This window comes from Salvelinus sp. IW2-2015, unplaced genomic scaffold (genome assembly GCF_002910315.2).
Source record: "Salvelinus sp. IW2-2015 unplaced genomic scaffold, ASM291031v2 Un_scaffold245, whole genome shotgun sequence".
Taxonomy (NCBI): domain Eukaryota; kingdom Metazoa; phylum Chordata; class Actinopteri; order Salmoniformes; family Salmonidae; genus Salvelinus; species Salvelinus sp. IW2-2015.
In genome coordinates this window covers 477,892-501,655 of record NW_019942528.1, presented here as the reverse complement: position 1 = coordinate 501,655, position 23,764 = coordinate 477,892, and the positions used below count along the sequence as shown (strand labels likewise).

The following is a 23,764-nucleotide window of genomic DNA, read 5'->3' as shown; positions in this document are numbered from 1 at the left end:
CTGCTTAGGCATCACATTATATCCTGTTGTATCATGCCATGGCTGTGCCAGAGCCAACCGCAAGCCAACCACGGACACTCTCTTATGGGAAGACATACTCAAGTTCAACTCGCAATAGATTCCGACACAGCCACGGCACGACAGCCAAGAACACATGCAGTACTGACAATCCAGAGCGAGTAAACCTGTAAAACCAACCCGCTCTCCACCCTACACATAGTTTTTTTATTCCAGTGTCGTTTATTCCAGGGCCGTAGCTGTTTTACACCTAGGCCTATATCATTAGGATCAAGAATATAAAGGTAGCATAAATAGCTTATATTGAAATATATAATACACCTTTCGCTCGCTTAGAGAAGTGCTTCCATATGCCAATTATTGTATTAGTTCAACCGTTAACTTGAATCACTTTATCCCAGTGTTAACCAGCCCACACACACTGGAGACAACAACCCTGTTGACAATACCTAATCCATCCATTTGCCGGTGTGTATCGGAAGATATTTATAAAGTTTTATCTTAAAACCGAATCATTCCCGATTCACATCGGCGAACAAGGGCCGCACTATATAACAGCTTTTTAAGTCATAATATACCCAACCTCTACAATTAGGACATGTCATATTAAACAAAACAAAAACTACCTTGGTATTTCTAATGTACAATCTTCAAATTAAATACATTAAAAATCATAAAGAAAAAAAAAGGTCAGCCTTACCCTAAATCAAAACCTGATATTACGTCAGTCCAAAGTTCCATATTGCCTAAATAGAAAAAGGATACGTTCATCATACCCATTCGGCATTACCATAAATCCAACCTTATTTTAAGTCCACGGTTCCATAATGCATGAATAAAAGTAAATGTAAAAAAGTTGTTCATGTAAAAAAATTGTTTTTGTAAAAAAAACAATGAAACCATATTTGTACTTTGTAATGCGGTGCAAATATGTATCGGGGACTACTTCAACAGGAGGTAGCTACACGCACAGTCACGTTGTAATCTTCGAGTCCTTGAACATTTGATTATTTACATATAATTTATCGACCACTAGATGAACATTCTGCTTCTCTGCTCGGAGCCTTTTGAAAGTGGGGTACAGGGCACGTCGTCTCTCCACTATTTCATGGGGAAATTGTTCATTAAATAGAGAATGGGGTGTTCTTCAATTCTCCACCCTGTTGTAACAAGGCAATCTTAATTTTGTAGTGGGGCCGCATAGCTACGATCGGATGGGGCCTTCCCTCTGCTCTGCCACCAAAATGGTGAGCTCTTCGAAAATCAATTGTTTCCACCTGTTCGTCCGTCATTTTGAGATTACGTTTCATGAAAACCTTAACTTTGTTCTCCGTTGACTGATATTTTTTGTTCTCATCGTCCTTTATTCCCATTATAATAATATTATTTCTCATACTTCTGCACTTTAGATCAAGTAATTTGGCTTTCATTGTTTTATTATTATACCGTAGCCTCTCTGTAGTGTCTTTTGGGGAGTCCACAGTAGTTTTCAATATCTTATTTTCCGCTCGCATTTCCGCCATCATTTTATTACTGTAATCCATTCCTGTTTTTAAGGCCTGAACCTCCCCCAGTAGCCCAGGCAATATATCCAGTTGTTTTAACTCCTCGCTCATGCTTGTAAGCAATGCTCCATCTTCTGGAGACAGTTATAAAAACTTCCCCCTCCAATGTTAAATTTTGAATTTTAGACGGCGGCTTTCATCCTGTTTCGCTCACAGAACTCGAGGAAAGGTCCTCTCTTGTTCGCTTCGATGTATCCGTTTCTTTTCGAGCATATCAAAATGCTGATCAATAAATAGTTCCAGATTCTCTATGTTATCCAGAATGTTTGTTTTGTAGTTATCAGCTAATCCTCCATTTTTGTGACTTAATTCATGAGACAAGCTGTCATCACCCCCCAGCTTGCACATAACATTCTGACTAAACGACATGACCTTTGTTTTAGAGGTGTTTAGGGCAGTGAAAGCTTGTTGGACACTAAGAAAGCTTTGTTGTAGAGCATTTAGCGAGTCCGACGAGAAGGGTATACTGCTTTCCCGGGAACAGGCCCAAATCCCCGTAATTTGCGTGAAGAAAAGACGGAGGAAAAGAGGGCGCAGATCGGGCTGCCTTCTGAGAATCTGTAGGCAAGCGAGTAAACTCCCATCTGTTCTACTTGCTAACATGCAATCATTGGGGGAAAAATGATGACCGATTACGATTATCCTACCAACGGGACATTAAAAACTATAATATGTTATGTTTCACCGAGTCGTGGCTGAACGACGACACGGATAATATAGAGCTGGCGGGATTTTCCATGCACCGGCAGAACAGAGAAGAAGCTACGTCTGGTAAGACGACAGGGTGGGGGTGTGTGTCTTTTTGTCAATAACAGCTGGTGCGCGATGTCTAACATTAAAGAAGTCTTGAGGTATTGCTCACCTGAGGCAGAGTACCTTATGATAAGCTGTAGACCATACTATCTACCAAGTTCTCATCTATATTATTCGTAGCCGTCTATTTACCACCACAGACCGATGCTGGCACTAAGACCGCACTCAACCAACTCTAGAAGGCCATAAGCAAACAAGAAAATGCTCATCCAGAAGCGATGCTCCCAGTGGCCAGGGACTTTAATGCAGGCAAACTTAAATCAGTTTTACCAAATATCACATGTGCAACCAGAGAAAAAATAACTTTACCACCTTTACTCCACACACAGAGATGCATACAAAGCTCTACCCCGCTCTCCATTTGGCAAATCTGACCATAATTCTATCCTTTTGATTCCTGCTTACAAGAAAAAACTAAAGCAGGAAGTACCAGTGACTCGCTCAATACAGAAGTGGTCAGGATGCTATGTTATTGGGCTGTTTTGCTAGCACAGACTGGAATGTTCCGGGATTCATCCAACCACCTCAGTTATCGCCTCAGTTATCGCCTTCATCAATAAGTGCATCGACGACGTTGTCCTCACAGTGACCGTACGTACATATCCCAACCAAAATCCATGGATTACAGGCAACATCCACATTGAGCTAAAGGCTAGAGCTGCCGCTTTCAAGGAGCGGGACACTAATCGAGAGGCTTATAAGAAATTCCGCTATGCCCCCAGACGAACCATCAAACAAGCAAAGCGTCAATACAGGATTAAGATTGAATCCTACTAGACCGGCTCTGATGCTCGTCGGATGTGGCAGGGCTTGAAAACCATTACGGACTACAAAGGGAAACCCAGACGCGAGCTGCCGGGTGACGCGAGCCTACCAGACGAGCTAAATGCCTTTTATGCTCGCTTTGAGGCAAGCAACATTGAAGCACACACGAGAGCACCAGCTGTTCTGGACGACTGTGATAACGCTCTCGGTAGCCGATGTGAGCAAGACCTTTAAAGAGGTCAATGTTCACTAAGCCGCAGGGCCAGATGGATTACCTGGACGTGTACTCAAAGCATGCGCGGACCAACTGGCAAGTGTCTTCACTGACATTTTCAAACAATTTTTTCATCCAAAAATTGTGTTTGACCAGATAAAATGCTATTTTACTGTAAACAAATTGACAACAGACTTTCAAATGGAAGGACATTCAACAAGCACGGCACTTGACTGAGAGAAATTGATGATAAAAAGATTGTCGGAACTGTTTTGTTAGACTTCAGTGCAGCTTTTGACATTATCGATCAAAGTCTGCTGCTGGAAAAACGTATGTGTTATGGCTTTACACCCCCTGCTATATTGTGGATAAAGAGCTACCTGTCTAACAGAACACAGAGGGTGTTCTTTAAAGGAAGCCTCTCCAGATAGAATCAGGAATTCCCCAGGGCATCTGTCTAGGCCCCTTACTTTTTTCAATCTTTATTAATGACATGCTACTGGCGTTGACTAAAGCCAGAGTGTCTATGTATGCAGATGACTCAACACTATACATGTCAGTATAGTGAAATCACTGCAACACTTAATAAAGAGCTGCAGTTCATTTCAGAATGGGTGGCAAGGAATAGGTTAGTCCTAAATATTTCAAAAACTAAAAGCATTCTATTTGGGACGAATCATTCACTAAACCCTAAACCTCAACTAAATATTGTAATGAATCATGTGGAAATTGAGCAAGTTGAGGTGACTAAACTGCTTGAAGTAACTCTGGATTGTAAACTGTCATGATCAAAACATATTGATACAACAGTAGCTAAGATGGGGAAAAGTCTGTCCATAATAAAGCTTTGCTTTGCCGTCTTAACAACAGTATCAACAAGGCAGGTCCTACAGGCCTTAGCTTTGTCGCACCTGGACTATTGTTTAGTCTAGTGGTCACGTGCCAAAAAAAGGGACCTCGGAAAATTACAACTTGCTCAGAAAAAAGACAGCACGGCTGGCCCTTAAATGTGCACGGAGAGCTAATATTGTAATTTTCTCATGGATCAAAGTGGGGGAGAGATTGACTTCATCACTAATTGTTTTTGTAAGAAGTGRTGACATGCTGAATGCACCGAGGCGTCTATTTAACTTCTTGGAACTATAGGGGGTGCTGTTCTGCATTAGCATATTTGGGTCTCCAAATTAAACTGCCTCGTGCTAAATTCTTGATCGTACAATATGCATATTATTGTTATTATTGGATAGAAAACACTTTCTAGTTTCTATAGCCGTTGGAATTTTGTCTCTGAGTGGTACAGAACAATATCTACAGCACTTTTCATGACAGGGGTCAGATTTCAGAAATTTTTACCCCTGATCTGGAGTCTGTTTTTAAGGCGACAGTGAATGCTATGAAGAAACCGACACTGCCTACGTCTTCCTCTGGGTGTCTGTACGTCATCACGTTTTGAATGGAATCGATTGCACAATCACAGCCACTATAAAAGAACAAAATGTAGAGGTACCTCCCTTTCTCGTCGCGCGCCTGAAGCGTGAAAGACATCGGACCTGCCTCATTCCAAATCGTTGTTTAGCCAGCAATATTTCTCTGGTCATGTTTTTACTCGTTATAGTTGTTAAAAACATCATAATGTAGTTAATTTGAACCGTTTTATAGCAATTTATATCCGTTTAGTGCGATTCTGAGGAATTTCTTTGTTGTGCACTTTCTAGCTTTGGGAACGTTTCGGTGTCTCGGTCGTTGTTAGTGGACATTTCGAAGGACAGAGGACATCTATCGACCAAAAGAAGATTACAACATAGAAAGGATACATTGCCCAAGAATCTGATGGAAGAACAGCTCCAAAGTAAAGCAATATTTAATATGATAAATCGTTGTTCTGTCGAAATATTTTTAACGCATATTTCGCCATTTTTGTTTGTTATCGCGTCACTTGGCGAACCCTGTATTGAAAAGTAAGGATAATTTAAAAATGTAAGTCAGCGGTTGCATTAAGAACTAATTTGTGCTTTCGATTCCTGTCAACCCTGTATTTTTTAGTCAAGTATATGATTAGCTTTCAATTAAACTAGATCACTCTGAAAGATGACGTCAGACATTTTGAGGCTTGATTTCCTAGTATTTTCATTGTGTAACCACGGTTTTGTATGCTAAATATGCACATTTTCGAACAAACTGTATATGTATGTTGTAAAATGATGTTACAGGAGTGTCATCGGAAGAATTCTGAGAAGGTTAGTGAAAAAATTTATATATTTTGGCGGTGATTACGTTATAGCGCTCTTTGGCTGGAATCGATGCTCTGGTAACGTTTGCACATGTGGTATGCTAACTTATCGATTTATTGTGTTTTCGCTGAAAAACGCTTAGAAAATCTGAAATATGGTCTGAAATCACAAGAACTGTGTCTTTCCATTGCTATGCTTTGTCTATTTTTATGAAATGTTTTATGATGAGTAAATTGGTCATACACGTTGCTCTCTATAGTAATTCTAGTCGTTTGTGATGGTCGGTGCAATTGTAAACTGTGATTTCTACCTGAAATATGACTTTTTTTCTAACAAAACCTATCCTATACCATAAATATGTTATCAGACTGTCATCTGAAGAGGTTTTTTCTTGGTTAGTGGCTATCAATATCTTAGTTTAGCCGAATTGGTGATAGCACCTGAAGTATAAGAAACTGATGGAGTTAGAAAAGTGGTGTATTTTGCTAACGTGTTTAGCTAATAGATTTACATATTTTGTCTTCCCTGTAAAACATTTTAAAAATCTGAAATGGTGGCTTTATTCACAAGATCTGTATCTTTCATCTGGTGTCTTGGACTTGTGATTTAATGATATTTAGATGCTACTATCTACTTGTGAAGCTATGCTAGCTATGCTAATCAGTGTGTGGGGGGGTGGGGGGTGATCCCGGACCCGGGGTAGAGGCTCGTTAGAGGTTAAACTACTAACACACAGCTCGGACACCCATGCATACCCACAAGACATGCCACCAGAGGTCTCTTCACAATCCCCAAGCAGGCAACTACTCTTCCTGGGGTCCAAACACATTAAGCTAATGGGGATCCCTAATAAATACAAATACTGACCCTTGGATGGTGTCAGAGTGAGGAAAGGCTGTTTCAATTATAAACAGAAGTGACCAGCTTACAGGTCAAGAGTGTAGCAGAGATATAAACAATGAAACCAAGGCATTATGGTGAATGAGAACAGGTCCTATCCAGCCTTGAATGCGAAGCTGGTTTACAGATGGACAGAGTGAAAGGCGGACAAAAACTAAAAAAGACAAAGGTGATATACATGAGTATACAAGGATACAAGAGGAGGTCATGAGTTGCATCCGATATGTTACTAGTACTGGGTTGGACTAAAAGCCTGCAAATCCACTGTGGGTTCTCAGGACCCCACAGTGAAGAACACTGACTGAACTAGCTAGCTTAAGAGAGAACTTCAGACTTGAACCCACCTCCTGTGTCAAAGTCCACGTCCTCCTCCTCCACCACGCTAACAAAATGTCCGCCACGGGGGGCAAGCGGGGGATCGCTGCTCTCTCCCCTGTTGTTGGGGAACACCTCCAGGACCGTGTGCTCCGGTTGAGGGACCACCTGGGGGGCTTGGGCCTGGGGCTGGAGCTGCTGCTGTTGTTTCACGTCCTCCAGAGGGGGCTGGTGGGGCTGGTTCCTGGGCTCGGGCTCCAGGGCTGGGAACTTGGCTGGGTACTCCCCTGGACCCAACGGACCGGATGCTGAAGGTGGCTTGCCATGGTTGTCATGTTCACGATACTGGGGGTCAGAGGTTAAAGGAAGGTCACCTCCATAGGGCTGCAGGCGGGCTTGACCCGGGAGGGCGCCATGGTCCAAGTGTGAGGGCTGGAGGATCTCTGGGATAGTGGGGGATTGGAAGTCGGGGTCGGCGATGGGTGGATAGTCCTCGTCGGGTTCTTCTTCTTCGAAGGTTTCGTGGTTCTCTATCTCTGGGTACTCTGCAGTGGTGCTGTCATCGCCCTCCTGGCCTGTAGGACGTGGCGTGGCGAGAGCACCACCCACAGCGGCGGGCACAACATTCTCGAAGGAGTAGCGGTTGCCGATGTGGAAGAGCCACACACCAGGTACGCCAGTATTGCCAACCCTGAGAAAAGAAAGAAAACGAGAAGAAGCATCTTTCTGCATTTCAGGAGAAGGAATCTGCATGTACTATCTATCTTGCTACGAAGTCCTTACATAAGGTCTCTGTAAAATAAGTGCCAAAACAGTTGGAACACTAAAAACCTTTCATAACAGACCCCAGCTTTATAACCTCAGGTAAGCTTTTCAATATACAGTTGAATTTGGAAGTTTACATACACCTTAGCCAAATACATTTAAACTCAGTTTTTCACAATTCCTGACATTTAATCTAAGCAACAAAAAAAAGTTAGCATCACCACTTTATTTTAAGAATGTGAAATGTCAGAATAATAGTGGAGAGAATGATTTATTTCAGCTTTTATTGCTTTCATCACATTCCCAGTGGGTCAGAAGTTTACATACACTCAATTATTATTTGGTAGCATTGCCTTTAAATTGTTTAACTTGGGTCAAACATTTCGGGTAGCCTTCCACAAGCTTCCCACAATAAGTTGGGTGAATTTTGGCCCATTCCTCCTGACAGAGCTGGTGTAACTGAGTCAGGGTTGTAAGGCCTTCTTGCTCACACACACTTTTTCAGTTCTGCCCACAAATATGGGATTGAAGTCAGGGCTTTGTGATGGCCACTCCAATACCCTGACTTTGTTGTCCTTAAGCCATTTTGCCACAACTTTGGAAGTATGCTTGGGGTCATTGTGCATTTGGAAGACCCATTTGCAACCAAGCTTTAACTTCCTGACGATTGTCTTGAGATGTTGCTTCAATATATCCACATAATTTCCCATCCTCATGATACCGTCTATTTTGTGAAGTGCACCAGTCCCTCCTGCAGCAAAACAACCCCACAACATAAAGCTGCCAACCCTGTGCTTCACGGTTGGGATGGTGTGCTTCACGGTTGGGATGGTGTTCTTCGGCTTACAAGCCTCCTCCTTTTTAATCCAAACATAACGATGGTGATTATGGCCAAACAGTTCTATTTTTGTTTCATCAGACCAGAGGACATTTCTCCAAGAAGTACGATCTTTGTCCCCATGTGCAGTTGCAAACCGTAGTCTGGCTTTTTGATGGAGTTTTTGGAGCAGTGGCTTCTTCCTTGCTGAGCGGCCTTTCAGGTTATGTTGATATAGGACTCGTTTTACTGTGGATATAGATACTTTTGTACCTGTTTCCTCCAGAATCTTCACAAGGTGCTTTGCTGTTGTTCTGGGATTGATTTGCACTTCTCGCACCAAAGTCAGTTAATCTCTAGGAGACAGAASGCGTCTCCTTCCTGAGCGGTATGACGGCTGTGTGGTCCCATGGTGTTTATACTTGCGTACTATTGTTTGTACAGATGACTGTGGTACCTCTAGGCGTTTGGAAATTGCTCCCAAGGATGAATCAGACTTGTGGAGGTCTGCAATTTTTGGTCTTGGCTGATTTCTTTTGATTTTCACATGATGTCAAGCAAAGAGGCACTGAGTTTGAAGGTAGGCCTTGAAATACATCCACAGGTACACCTCCAATTGACTCAAATGATGTCCATTAGCCTACCAGAAGCTTCTAAAGCCATGGCATCATTTTATGGATTTTCCAAGCTGTTTAAAGGCACAGTCAACTTAGTGTATGTAAACTTCTGACCCACTGAAATTGTGATACAGTAAATTATAAGTGAAATAATCTGTCTGTAAATAATTGTTTGGAAAATTACAAAGTAGATGATCTAACTGACTTGCCAAAACTATAGTTTGTTTACAATAAATTTGTGGAGTGGTTGAAAAACGAGTCTTAATGACTCCAACCTAAGTGTATGTAAACTTCCGACTTCAACTGTAACTAACTCTATGTTTGAGGCTTATGCCATAAGAAGTAGTGATGTCCTGTACTTACTGGTAGAGGTTCTTTAGACTCTGCTCATTGCTGGTGACGCTGTAGTAGGGTCCCTCCATCCGAGAAAATATAAAGGACACTTCTCCCCTGCTAAAGCCAACTCTAGCCGGCAGCTCAATTTCCACATTGTAGGACTCTTTAGGGCGCGTCCCAAAGAAATGCAGTCCGTCCTCGGGGTAGAGGAAGAGGGCATAGGAGTCATTCTCATCGTAGGCCACCACCGCCTGGAACGTGTTCAACTACAGAGGAGATAAGAGGGTGGAGTAAGTGCACTGTTCGCACAAAGCCCTTTTAGTTTGCAGTCTTGCATTCTACAGTTTCATTGGAAATGTTTTGCATGGCATTTACTGTACATGGAATTTGAAGACGCTTTAATTTCAAGTGACTAGATAACAGCAGTATTTTTCCTAATTACATGGAGTAGCCAGCCAAATAGAAAATGTAGCCAGACAGAGTTCTCCGAGCTCGGGGTGTCCGGGGTGCCATGCCCCCCCTACGTAATTTTTTGCTAAACGAGCTCTATTTTGGTGGCCTCTGGTACATTCTAATGCTTGATTCCATCTGAAATACAAAGCTAAATTATTGAACAGTTTAACTTCTTGTCAATGCGCTGTTTTCACTTTGGAAAAAATCGTGCCCAAATGAAACGGCCTCGTACTCTGTTCTAGATCATACAATATGCATATTATTATTACTATTGGATAGAAAACACTCTCACGTTTCTAAAACTGTTTGAATTATATCTGTGAGTAAAACAGAACTCATTTGGCAGCAAACTTCCATATAGGAAGTGAAAAATCTGAAAACGAGGCTTTGTTTCAGGGCCTGCCTATTCAACTGGCTTTTATTTATCGATATGCATGCACTTCATACGCCTTCCACTAGATGTCAACAGGCAGTGGAAGGTGGAATGGGGTGTCTAGCTTGATCTGAGGCCGAACAAGAGCTTTTGGAGTGACAGGTCCGGTATTTTCTTTGTCTTCGACGGCGCGCGAGGGACCTCGACATTGTCTTCTGAAAAGCGTTCGGTATACACGGCGAATATCTCCGGCTCTGATTTTATTTGATACATATGATAATAACATCATAAAGTAGGTTTTTTCAACCGAGTTTTATCAGTTTATTCAAKGTTTATTGGGACTTTTGGAGTTTTCCGTTCTTTGCGCCAAGAGAGGATGGGAATGTTAGCAACCTTGGCTAGCATTGTGGCGCGAATTCGACAGAAGAAATGGACATTCTAAAACCAAACAACGATTTATTCTGGAKKAAGGACTCCTTGTACAACATTCTGATGGAAGCTCAGCAAAAGTAAGACAACATTTATGATGTTATTTCGTATTTCTGTGTAATATGTTGATGTCTATTCTCCGCCGTGTTGGTGAGCACTGTCTCACAATAACCCAAGCTGTATGTTGTGGTAAAGTTATTTTTAAAAATCTAACACAGCGGTTGCATTAAGAACCAGTGTATCTTTCATTTGCCATACAACAAGTATTTTTATGTAAAGTTTATGATGAGTTCTTTGGTCAGATTAGGTGAGTGTCCAAAATATCTCCGGACATTCTGGGGAAATGTTGCTACGTATTCACAATGTATAACCACGATTTGCAGCTCTAAATATGCACATTTTCGAACAAAACATAAATTTATTGTATAACATGATGTTATAAGACTGTCATCTGATGAAGTTGTCCACAGGTTAGTGATTAATTGTATATCTATTGCTGTTTTTTGCAAAAGCTACCTTTGCGGTGAATAAATGCGTTTGTGTGTTTGGCTATTGTGGTAAGCTAATATAATTCTATATTGTGTTTTCGCTGTAAAACACTTAAAAAATCGGAAATATTGGCTGGATTCACAAGATGTTTATCTTTCATTTGCTGTACACCATGTATTTGTCATAAATGTTTTATGATGAGTATTTATGTATTTCACGTTGCTCTCTGTAATTATTCTGGCTGCTTTGGTTTAGTTTTTCCAGGTTTAAAATTGTTTAACTTTTTTTTCCAGGTTTTCGCTCTCAAAACCACGTTTTTAATAGCAAAACAACCAAATTGAGGTCTGGTAAAAAATACGATTTTTTGTTATTTTCTTTATGTAGTTACCCTTCAATTCAAGTGTGAACCTACCAAGAGGCTGTTGTTTAGCTGTGTTTTTGTAGCGCACATGTGAAGGTAGAGTTTGCAAAACAAACACCCACTGGATTGATGCAAATAATCATGATATCATTCTGCCAGGTAAGCATAGGCTACATTGTAGTTAACATTTAAGTGAGGTTTTTGGGAAAGCCTTTCCACGTGCAAGAGGACAGTTTTCGTTAGCATCATGCTAACGGTCCACAAAGTGGTTGATGGGCACCCCGCACACACACAGACAGACAGGGGCATTCTCATGGGAAAAGTACCTGGCTGTTTACCCGACGGCCGGCGCTTAGGGAGAACATTGGAACAGAATTAAAAACGTGTATTTTGGACTCCCGTTGACATCAATGTATGATTCACACAAAAGTTGACATTTTGTGTGGAAGTCTCAAGTAGGGATTTAACAGTGAAACAAAAAAACGGTGGTAAGCACAGTGGTAGCATTATCTGTTTCATAACAGAAGTGTTTAGAATCCAGAATCAAAAAGCCACACTTCTTAAAGAGCCGACTGAAAGTGATCAGAGCTTCAATCAAACTTTGCAACAGCTCTTTCCAAGTACAGTATAGAACAGTGCACTGGATTCCATTTCTCGTCCTCTGCCTATTAGTGCCCAGGGAACAGGCAGTCATCCTCTAACATTTTAACACTCACTCCCCATGTTTAAACTTCACACCACTCACCCCCCCTACCCCCCACTCCAAAATGTTGACCGAATATCATTCCTGTCCTCCAACTTTTACAGGAGCGTCACCGTTTTTACAAGCCGGGGTTTCTCACCAAATGTGCCCCACCCCCCCGGAAACATTTCTCCCCCCATGCCCTTTATGGACTTTTTTTAAAGGCTGTCCTCTTCCCCCTCCAAGCTGGTTTTCACACCCTTTTTAAAGAGGTCCAGCGCACCACTAAAAGGCTTAAAAGACCATAATTAAATGTGTAGCGGGCTTGTGAGGGGACCCGCTCTTGATGTCGTGTCTCGTGCAATTTGTTATTATTACAAGCAGTGTGGTTTTCTGAGCCGTTTAATTAAATGTGTGGGAAGTGTGGGAACACGAAAACTTCAAGAGAGCGGCTGAGTGGGGGTTACGTCTTAAACCGTCGAAGAGGAGAAGACAACTTCTCGATGGCCACACACAGTTTACAGACCTAGACTGATATAGTTTGGGAATGAGAGCAAATGGTGATAAAGGCCCATATCTCACCCAGCATGGTATTTTCAACTTTGAGGACAGAGACACCCCCCCAACCTCTCTTATCTCTCCCTAGACCTGTATGAAATCCCCCCCCCCCCCCCAGCTCTAGTAATCCAAGAAGCTATCCCAGAGCAGAGCTATCACCTTCATCACCACTGTCACAGTAAAAACAACCCCCTCCTCCACCCTCATTCCCCCATTCCAGACCCCAGAGACAATCATGCATCTGGTTCAGAGAGAGAGGGAGTCGAGAATAGAGAAAGGGAGAGAGAATAGAGAGAGAGATGTGAAAGAAAGAGAGAGAGAGAGACAGAGAAATAGTGAGAATAGCAAGAGACAGAAAGACAAGAGACAGACAAGAGAGAAAGACCCTCAGGCTTACTAATTCCACACCCCCCCCGCCCCCCCCCCCCCCCCCCCGCCCCAGAAAAGTTCCCTAATTACAAGACCACACTGCCTCGGAGCAGCTTTAGAAAACAAGCCCATATACAAGATTGTTCAAAGATGTTATTGTAAATTACTCTTCCCACGTGTGGCTATAGGACGGGGACAAGCTTAGATGGGGGGGTGGCAGGCATACATTTGGGGGAAGGGGGTGTTGGATTTGATGTGGAGGTAGGGGACTGGTAATGGAGACACTGTGCCAAACCTGATGAGATGAAAGCACCCAGACCCTCTCATTGTTGAGATTTGCTCCAAATACTCAAGGTTTAGAGCAGACTTCCACCACTGCATGTTTGCTCAAGGGCTAACACTTCAACAGACCTCCAACAATCTCCACCCCCCCCGCACACCCACCACCAACCCCAACCCCAGCAGGGGAGGTAGGGAGGTAGGGAGATGGACATCTGGAGCTGGGGGTGGTTGCAGAGGCTTGGATGAGCTGGAGAGGTGGTAGGCTGGAGAGTTGTGTTGTTCCAAGAGATAAAGCCATTCCAATCCCAAAGGAAAACACAGAGGGATCATCCAGAGGTTTTTCCTTTCCCCTTGAAATGTCGCTTCCCCTCCTCCTCCGAACGAAGTGAAACACACGGGCTGGCACACTCTCTTCTTCCCCTCCACGTTCGGTCAAGCGGAAACATCGTAAATAACCAAAAGCCAGAGGAAGAGCGTGTGCTTTTACTGTAGAGTCCAACTCCTACACACACAGGCGCACGGAAAACACGCACGCACAAACACACACAAAAACACACACACTTCATTAATACTGTCTATGAAAGATGTTCAAGGAGTGTATTCTTGGTCATGTCACAGCAACACTTGAACTGGAGACCACCACAAGGATCTGTTGGGTGAGTCAGTGATGACTAGGGGCCAGTCTGGGATCGGAGCACACAAACACACAAACACACAGAGACACACCAGACGTCTCCCAGACCCTCTTGAGGTGGGTGTGTGTGAGAGAGGAATGGCAAAAATGCCACAAGACAGATGCCGTTGTTTGTTTGTTGCCAGGTTTTGAGGCAGCGTCCGCAGCTGCAGACGAGCAGGCTGCCAACCAGTCCATTAGGCATTTCCAACGATATGGGAACTCACACACACACACAGAGACGGACAGATGGACAGACACACAGGGACGGACAGATGGACAGACACACAGGGACGGACAGAGAAGAACACACATACACACACCCACACACACAGGGTTGCCAGACAGGTCTGCTAATTTTACAGCCCGCTTTCATGTTCTCTTAGACCAATGTAATAAAATGTGGGGACAGATTGTGGTTTAGGGGGACAAAATCTGGTTTTGGCACGAATACCCCCTGAACGTGATCCAACAGAAACAGAACAGTAAAGGCCTCTAATCAACAAGCTGTAAGGTTTTGATTCAGATTGTTTGGTTTATTCTGGTGTCTGGAGGAAAGAGAGGGTGGAACTCATGTTCCCTTGCACTTAGAGACTTCAACAAGAAGGGAGGTGGTTCCAAGGAGGACTCTTGTTAAGGGCAAGAGCAGAGGCGTCCCCAGAACTAATAAATAACAAAAGACAATATTTCCAGTGTGCCTTCACAGCTGTCTGTTCTCTCTCACTGAGAGAGAGAGAAGGCGTGGGCCCTGGTCCAACAGAAAAAGCCTATTCATTCACGCGCATTAGAATCACTAGGCGACACTGAATATTATGGCTGTTCAGTTCAAGTCAGTGGGACTTTCCTCATTACACACATGTGCACGCACGCATGTACGCACGCGCACACAGAAATCTGAAGTCAATCCATTTCAACCCCCTCATAGCGAACAACCAGTCACTCTTAATACCCCCAAGTTTGTTTGTATCCTACCTGTGGGTAGTGACTGAACACACTAAGCTTTTCATGGCGGGATGGAACAAAAGCTGTTTGGCATCGCGGTACTGCCCCGGCTGGAAAGGGGACCCTTTTAAAACGTCATTATCTGAGCCCCGGCTGAAAGATAGAACGCGTAACGTTTCTCCAGGTTCCACGAGTCCATGAATTAGCAGCTGAAGGGAAAATCTTGGTATTTTTCATTGAAAGGTATTGCATTATTGGTGTACCGTGTCTAGGGACAACACTTTCGCAAACATTACCCTCGTGCTTAGCGAACATGTCAGTTAATCCAATTGACCCTTTGCTAAAACCCCGCCCCCATTCTAACCGCTGGCAAAATCCCCTCACAATGATTTCCTACTGTGTTTTTAATACACAATGAAATGAAACACAAACGACCCCTTGCTAATCACGAAGTGGTAGACTGTCATTACAATTGCTTCACGGGAACCTGGTAAAATGACGTTTGTAGTGTGGGTAGCCACTGAATGGCTCTGAATCAGCAAGCAGTCAAAGCTATAACCACTTTTGGAGCTAACTAGTGCTCTCAAATTGTAACCTGATGTCGACAGCAGATGGGAGTTGTATTCAAAACTGCTAACTTTGCTAGCTAATATACATTTGGAGAAAACAAGTTATATTAAGTGGCTAGCTAGCTAGCGTAAGCAACGTTTGGTGGTCAATGAGACTGCAAGATCGCTAACCAGCTGAGCTAGCAAACAACGTAACAAAAGTATAACTTCAGATTCGAAAAATACTCCATCAAGACACTTCATTTCAGGAATTACAGTAGCAAGTACTACTGGTGCACTGTTCAATTATTTAGTTATTTTTTTAAGAAAAGTCTCCGTTTTGCTATAGCCCTCACTGTCTTTCATGCAATTTAAACATGAGCCTGTGAGCTTTTCCGAGGCGCGGTCTCTACAACAGTTGCTATCCATTGGAGCGCTGCAATTGGTTGCCCAAAATCCCGGGGCGGGGATTAGCGAAGGTTCAATTATAAATGGGATAGGTGAAATCTAGGTTTGTATTCTGTGAATATGTCTATCCAGGACCTTATAGATTCTAGAACAAGCAACCCTAAGAGCTATCAGTGTGATGCACAAGCCACTATAGACTGTCTGTGCGATTTGAATCCAATACATTTAATACATTAATTTATGAAGTAAAGCCCAAGCATTATGATAATGACTGTTAGCACTAGCAGCGGCAGTCTCACACTGCTCCCCTATTAGAAAGCACAAGCCTCTCCATTGAGCAGGGGGCAAGAGTATGGTTTCTCCCCATAGACTTATATCAAGTGTTTTTATAGTGAAAGGTAACACTCCACAGAGGCTCTATAGAGAATAAGACTCTGACACATCTGATCGGATTCTAGGATCTTGGCACAGTCAGAGTAGAGGAGATGTTATCTGATTAAACCAAGCTGCTTTCTACATTTTTGTCCTCATAATCTCTGCAATACCTCTTTAGTAGTTAGCCAGAAATATGCACTCTTCACGATAAGTTACATGCCTAATGGAGGGTTTGAGAGACTTTCACTTAACATGTTTTTCTGTGAGTAATACATGAAGATGATGCCATAGAAATATAATTACTTGAACATTGACTTGAATGGGAATGTCCATTCTAGTAGTTCTATTTATATGGGTAATATATAATATGATGACTTGATCCCTAAAAGACTGTGAGGGTGGGAGAGAGATGCCCAGTCGCCCTTGGGGGTAGGAGGGGGACGAAGGGTAGAGGGATGGAGGGGGGACGAGTTGAAGTGGACGGCTGATGACCTGGATTGATGACCTCTGGCCAGTGACCAAAGGTCAAGAGGCAGTTTAGGGATGAGGGAGAGCCAAATCCCTAAGGGGAGGGAGGGAGGTAGTCATATATACTTAGTAACTCCATACAGGCTACAGACTCAGCTACAGAGAGACAGACAGACAAACGGACCGATAGAAAGACAGACAAACAAAATGATAGACAGACAGACCAAAGGACTGACCGACAGACAGTCAGACGGCCAGCCAGGCGCACAGACAGACAGCTAGTCATACAGGCAGACTCACCCTATCGGATGGCCCGGTGGCACGCGTCACCTCCTCATAGGCGGCAACGTTCTCCCAGGTGGCGATGACGGCGTGCGTGGGTGTGAATTGGCCGCCGGGGAAGCCCCGGTGCACCTCCTGCGCCACCCGGTTGAGAAGGGCGGGCGACTCGGTGACTCGGTAGTAGATGGCGCCCTTCCCCTTGCTGGTGTCGATGTCTGCCAGGAAGGGGGCGATGACGGGGAAGTCGGTGGGGAAGCCATCGTCCACGTACTGCTTCTCCATAGGCAGGTCCTGGGCTGAGATGATGCCATTGGTTGCCACCTGGAGAAGAAAGAATGGGGAAAGAGTGCAGTGTGGGAAATAGGAATGAGTGCTGAATAGCAAATCAACCCCTAATTTAACCAGGGAGGTCACATTGAGATTGACATCTATTTTTATCAAGTGAGCCCTGGCCCCTAGGCACTCCTGTAGATCTGAAATTGTTTACTGAATGGATACAATACAGCAAAAAAATGTCATCCAGCCTATCATAAGGCGAGCTGAAGTAATTACAGATAGCTTATCCAATCCTTCCGAGTTAGAGGAAGCCTTAGGGGTTTGGAGTTAGGGATGAGGGGCAATTTGGAATTCAACATTTATTGCTCCAACGGCCAAAGGGAAGACCTCTCAAGAAGTGTGTTAGACTTGGTGATATTACAGCTGTTGTAAGGGTTACCAGATCCTACAAAGGACTTTTTTTCACCTTGGTGTCAAAAACATGCACTTTAACTCAACTGGTGGGTGTCAGTAAAAAAATTTTTTTAATGTTTCTTTGAAAGAAAAAATTACTCCAGTCTGAACTTAAACCTGGTACAAAGGTGTGTAGAAATGCTCATGAATTTACATTTTTTTTAAATAATTTAATCTCTGAACAATTTTTCTTAAATCACAGTGTTTTCAATATAGGGCTATTTGCAGCACTATTTTGGTTGATTTTGTGGTCTCGCAGTGAGTTTATTGACATTCTTCATCAAGAATATGGGCAAAAATCTATTATTGGCAATGAAAGAGATGGGAATGTTGTCATGTAATAGCTACACTTACTATTAATATAGCATTAAAAATAGTTTTCCCGATTGTATTTTGTCGATTCTTTTCCGCGATGCGAATATTGGGTCGCGGCTGAGACAACCTGGTTCCCGAGACAAAACCAGTTGAAAACCACTGCTAACTGATAATTGTTTTCAAAAGAGACAAATATATATATTTGAGTCGAGTTGTCTGGCGAATTGTGTCTTGATATTTCCATGCTCTGATGCCCTGAGAAAAGTTACAATGTGTAAAATACATTTCCTCAGATCATTTATTTAGTTGAAAACAAGTTTATTCTGACATGCAGCACTAAATATTGTTGTACTACATTTAATTTAAAATGTTAGTTTTACAACTCTTTCGCGGACCCCGAATGGATTCTAACAAGTGATCTATTGATATGAGTAAATGGGTGATTTTCCCAAGGGAGTTAAACTCTGACAACATAGCGACTCAATGGTCACAGATTCCTAAGAGTAATTTAAAGGAAAGATTCACCCATTTTGAATGTCATATCGTCTTTGTGCATCTCTGAGCGATGTTTCATCGATTCCTGGGATCATTTCAGTTGTTCATGTGTATATCTGAGATATTCGCAATTTAAGAAGGCAAAAATATAGCCAGTATGACACATTATGAAAAACGTTTTCATACCGGCTAAATTTCTGCTTGCTTAAACGGCGAATAGCCCAGATACACATAAAAACATGAAATGACCATGGGAATCGATAGAATATCGCTCAGAGATGCACAAATACGATATTACATTCAAATGGTTGAATCTTTCCTTTAATGAACTCATGTAACAGATGCAAAGAAAGCAAGTGTTTCATGATTGGTACATAGAACCAAAATACTTAATTGAATGAATAATAATAATTATTCAAATGTCCTTATATATCAGCCTATTTTCCTAGTCCATCATGTCCAAAATCGACACATTGACAATGACATAGTCGTATTTAGAAACAGTAGGCTATGCTACGAGTAATGAGATGTTATTAATTTGACAATTTCCTTACCCTGCATTTGCCTAGTTAAACTCCATGTTCACATGCAATGTACCTCGACAGAACACAGTTGACACGTTTTAAAAGATTACTAAACGTGCTATTTCTTCCGTGACCGTACTAAGACATTTCTCTTGACATATTAATTATCGTGCTCATATATGTGCAATGACCAAGAACCCCAAATGTAACCCCGTATGCTTAGTGTACAAGGCAAATATTAGTCATAGTTCATACTCACGTATAGCTCATTGAACTGCGAACCATAGAAATAGAGAGGTCTCTTCAACGCGAGTACTTTGGACGTCTCGTCGTCCCCCTCCTGTAGAGTGAAATCGCCGCTCAGTGTCCCATAAGGAAATATATCTTTCCTCTGAATAGCTGTTACAAGATGAACAGTCCACGACAACTGAAGTAGAAATATCGTTACTTTTCCCATCGCCATTATAAATGTTTTAAAAGCTATGCATTGATCTGGCTGAGGTTGATAGGAATTCAGCCCGCGGCTCTTGCAGCTAGATAAGAAGAAGCGGACCGGGCGACAGAGCGTTCTATAGGAATTTCAACCCACATCAACTTCTACGTCTGACCCAAGCTTTCCCGAAGTTAAGCGGGAGGGATTTAAAAGTTTAGGGACTGTTGATTGGTTCCACTTGTCTTGACTGGCAAGATACTGGACACCATCTGGTTTCCATTGGGAAAGAAAAATAGCATTTTTAAATCCACACGACCTTTTCGCAACTATTATCCACAACAATGAATTGGAACATTAGATACAACATTTTGTCAGGATTTTCATTGTTGAACTTTAGTTATAACAATGTAATTCACATAGTTATTTCACTCGGCTTATAATTATAAACAATTTATATGAGAGAGAGAGAGAGAGAGAGAGAGAGAGAGAGGGAGAGAGAGAGAGAGAGAGAGAGAGAGAGAGAGAGAGATTATTGTATATTATCTACCTCGCTTGCTTTGACAAGGTTAACATATGTTTCCCATGCCAATAAAGTCCCTTGAATTGAATTGAATTGAATTGAATTGAGAGAGAAAGAGAGAGAGACCAGGGCCTCATTTTGCAGTTGCGATGTAATTTAAGCATTCCCAATGGGCACACACTGATTCAACGTCTATTCCACGGTGTTTCAACGTCATTTCATTAAAATGATGTGGAAATAACGTTGAAACAACGTGGAATAAGACGTTGAATTTACGTCTGTCTCCAGTGGGTTACGATGATCATACCAGATGCATCTTTATTTACTAGCCAACTTAAAGGACAATTACGCCACTTTTCAACCTCATATTCATCATCAAACCAGTGTCTACATACGTGAAAACAGCGCATTTCTATGATCTGTGGTTAAAAAGAAAGGTCCTTCTCTGTGATTATGTTTACATGCACACTAATAATTCAATATTTAACTGATTATGGCAGTAGGCCAAGTATGGCAATAGTCATGTAAACACTTTACTCTGCTTACCTTAATGCAACCGCTGTGTCAGATTTCAAAAAAACTTTACGGAAAAAGCTAAGCATGCAATAATCTGAGTACAGCGCTCAGACAACAAAACCAGCCATACAGATATCCACCATGTTGGAGTCAACAGAAGTCAGAAATAGCATTATAAATATTCACTTACCTTTGATGATCTTCATTAGAATGCACTCCCAGGAATCCCAGTTCCACAATAAATGTTTGATTTGTTCCATAAAGTACATAATTTATGTCCAAATACCTCCTTTTTTCTTTTGCGCGTTTAGCCCAGTAATCCAAATTCATGAGGCGCGAGCAGACGAAAAGTCCAAAAGTTCCGTTACAGTCCGTAGAAACATGTCAAGCGATGTATAGAATCAATCTTTAGGATGTTTTTATCATACATCTTCAATAATGTTTCAACCGGAGAATTCCTTTCTCTTCAGAAATGCAATGGAACGCAAGCTAACTCTTACGTGAACGCGTGTGGTCAGCTCATGGCACTCTGCCAGACCCCTGACTCAAAGAGCCCTCATTCCCCCCTCCTTCACAGTAGAAGCATCAAACAAGGTTCTAAAGACTGTTGACATCTAGTGGAAACCTTAGGAAGTGCAATATGACCAATATCCCACTGTATATTCGATAGGCGATGAGTTGAAAAACTACAAATCTCAGATTTCCCACTTCCTGGTTGGATTTTTTCTCAGGCTTTTGCCTGCCATATGAGTTCTGTTATACTCACAGACATCATTCAAACAGTTTTAGAAACTTCAGAGTGTTTTCTATCCAAATCTACTAATACTATGCATATCTTGGCTTCTGGGACTGAGTAGCAGGCAGTTTACTCTGGGCACCTTATTCATCCAAGCTACTCAATACTGCCCCCAGCCATAAGAAGTTAACCGTAATGTCATTTAGAAACGTTACCCTCTACCACTCATCTCCTCAGCTTTTGAACCTCTTCAGGGAGCGACCATCTTCTCAAAGTTGAACCTTTGGAACACCTACCATTTGGTTTGGATACGGGAAGGAGACGAGTGGAAGATGGCCTTTAACATGGCTAGCGGGCACTTTGAGTACTTGGTTATGCCATTTGGACAGACCAATGCTCCTTTCTGTGTTCCAGGCCCTGGTCAACGATGTGCTCCGGGACATGCTGAACCGGTTCGTGTTTGTCTACCTCGATGACATCCATGTCTTTTCTCATTCAGCTGAAGAGCATGTCCTCCACGTCCGACAGGTCCTTCAGCGTCTCCTGGAGAACCATGTCTCTCCCACCCTAACCGGATGTTTGTCCCTGACTCTGCCTGTTCGCCGGTCCTGAAATGGGATCATTTCACTAGACTGACATGGTATCCAGGCTACTGTCGGACCCTGGCTTTCATCCAACGACGATTTGGTGGCCTTCCATGGTTCCTGATGTCTCCACATTTGTCGCCGCCTGCACTATGTGTGAACAATATGACTCTGCGGCAAGCTCCTTCTGGCCTTCTTCAACTACTCCCTGTTCCTCACCGCCCCTGGTCCCATATATCCCTGGACTTTGTTACTCGTTTTCCTCTGTCATGTGGCAACAACACGATCCTGACGGTGGTGGATAGGGTTTTCTAACGCTGCCCATTTTATTCCCCTTCCCAAGTTACACTCAGCCAAGGAGACGGCTCAGCTCATAGTGCACCACGTCTTCCGGATCCATGGATTTCCAGTTGACATTGTCTCCGATTGTGGTCCTCAGTTCTCGTCCCGGTTCTGGAAGGTGTTCTGCACCCTCATTGGGTCGTCGGCCAGCCTGTACTCTGGTTTTCACCCCCAATCTAATGGCCAGTTGGAGTGAACCAATCAGGACTTGGAGACGGCTCTTCCCTGCCTCGTCTCCGCCAACCCAACCACCTGGAGCCAGCAACTCATGTGGGTGGAATACGCCCGTAAGACCCTTTCCTGCTCGGCCACTGGTCTCTCGCCCTTCAAGTATTCCTTGGGATATCAGCCCCTGCTCTTCCCTGCGCAAGAGGAAAAAGTCAGCATACCCTCTGCCCAGATATTTGTCCGCAGATGTAGCCATACCTGGAAGAGAGCCTGGGCCATTCTCCTGAAGACCACATCCAGGTATTGGCGTTAGGCGGATCACCACCGGACCCCTGCTCCCTGCTATCAGCTCGGGCAGAGGGTACGGCTTTCCACTCGGGACCTAGCCCTCCTGATGGAGTCCTGTAAACTTTACCCCCGTTTCATCTGCCCTTTCCCCATCTCTAAAATCCTTAGCCCCTCTGCTGTTGTCTTCTGTTGCCCCGCACCCTCATCATACATCAGACTTTTCATGTGTCTAGGATTAAACCTCTGTCTCACAGCCCTTTGTATCCTGTTTTTCCTAGTATTCCCAGTCCGGACCTTTCTGCCTGTCCTGACCCTGATCCTGCCTGCCGTTCTGTACTTGCCTGTCCTCAGCCAGAGAGTTTGATTCTGTTTGAGGAAATTGATGACGATGATGAGACAAATAAGGGAGGGGCAAGTTCACAAATATAATGCACTTTTATCGTACTATTCAGACATTACCTGCTTAAGGTGGGAGCATGTATTTACTTCAGCTTGGCAATCTTATGCTGTCATCCTCAACTTCCAAGTCCACCACAGGGACCATGCTCCCTCTGTCAATCGAGGTATTAACCTGAGTGATTACAATGTCAGTTAGCCCACACTTCTATCTCAAAATCAAAACCTCTCCCTGTGTTTATATTTGTCCTTACCTGTGTGTAGGAGATACTCCATGAGTCACCCCCAGAGAAATTCCTTCCCTCTGTCCTCAGAGAGTAAGTACTCTGTCAGGAAATTAAATATGTCAAATCTTATGCTGATGATAATGTGTTTGTAATAGTTTGTTTGTGTACTCACATCTTTGTGGTAAGTTGTGCTGTTGTTTTTGTCCAGAGAATTTCAGAGAAAGGTTCTCTTCCTCCTGACTGAAATCAGGGCAAAGATGAAGAACTGTGAACGACGAGTCGCAAGTACTGGAAAACCCCTCATCCAGACTTCAAAGCTGAATTGTAGCTGTAAAGATGATTTTTCTTTAACATGCATTAAGAAAGAGTTCTAAATGGTAACATCCCTTCACTGATTACTTTCTCTCTATCCAGACTCCCTCCCACTGCCACTGTCTACTTAA

General features: G+C 43.0%; 1 protein-coding gene across 2 annotated transcripts in view; it reads right to left on the bottom strand.

Moving 5' to 3' along the window:
* nid2a (nidogen 2a (osteonidogen)) overlaps positions 1–19,695 on the bottom strand; it is a 105,351-nt gene extending 85,656 nt beyond the window's left edge. For both annotated transcript variants that reach the window (XM_024135296.2, XM_024135295.2), the window contains exons 1-4: positions 19,371–19,695; positions 17,067–17,369; positions 9,384–9,622; positions 6,851–7,512 (exon numbers count right to left, since the gene is read on the bottom strand). In XM_024135296.2, coding sequence (XP_023991064.1) covers positions 6,851–7,512; positions 9,384–9,622; positions 17,067–17,369; positions 19,371–19,574 — 1,408 coding nt within the window. In that variant the 5' untranslated portion in view covers positions 19,575–19,695. The remainder of the gene's footprint in view (positions 1–6,850; positions 7,513–9,383; positions 9,623–17,066; positions 17,370–19,370) is intronic.
* Between the last annotated feature and the right edge of the window lie 4,069 nt (positions 19,696–23,764).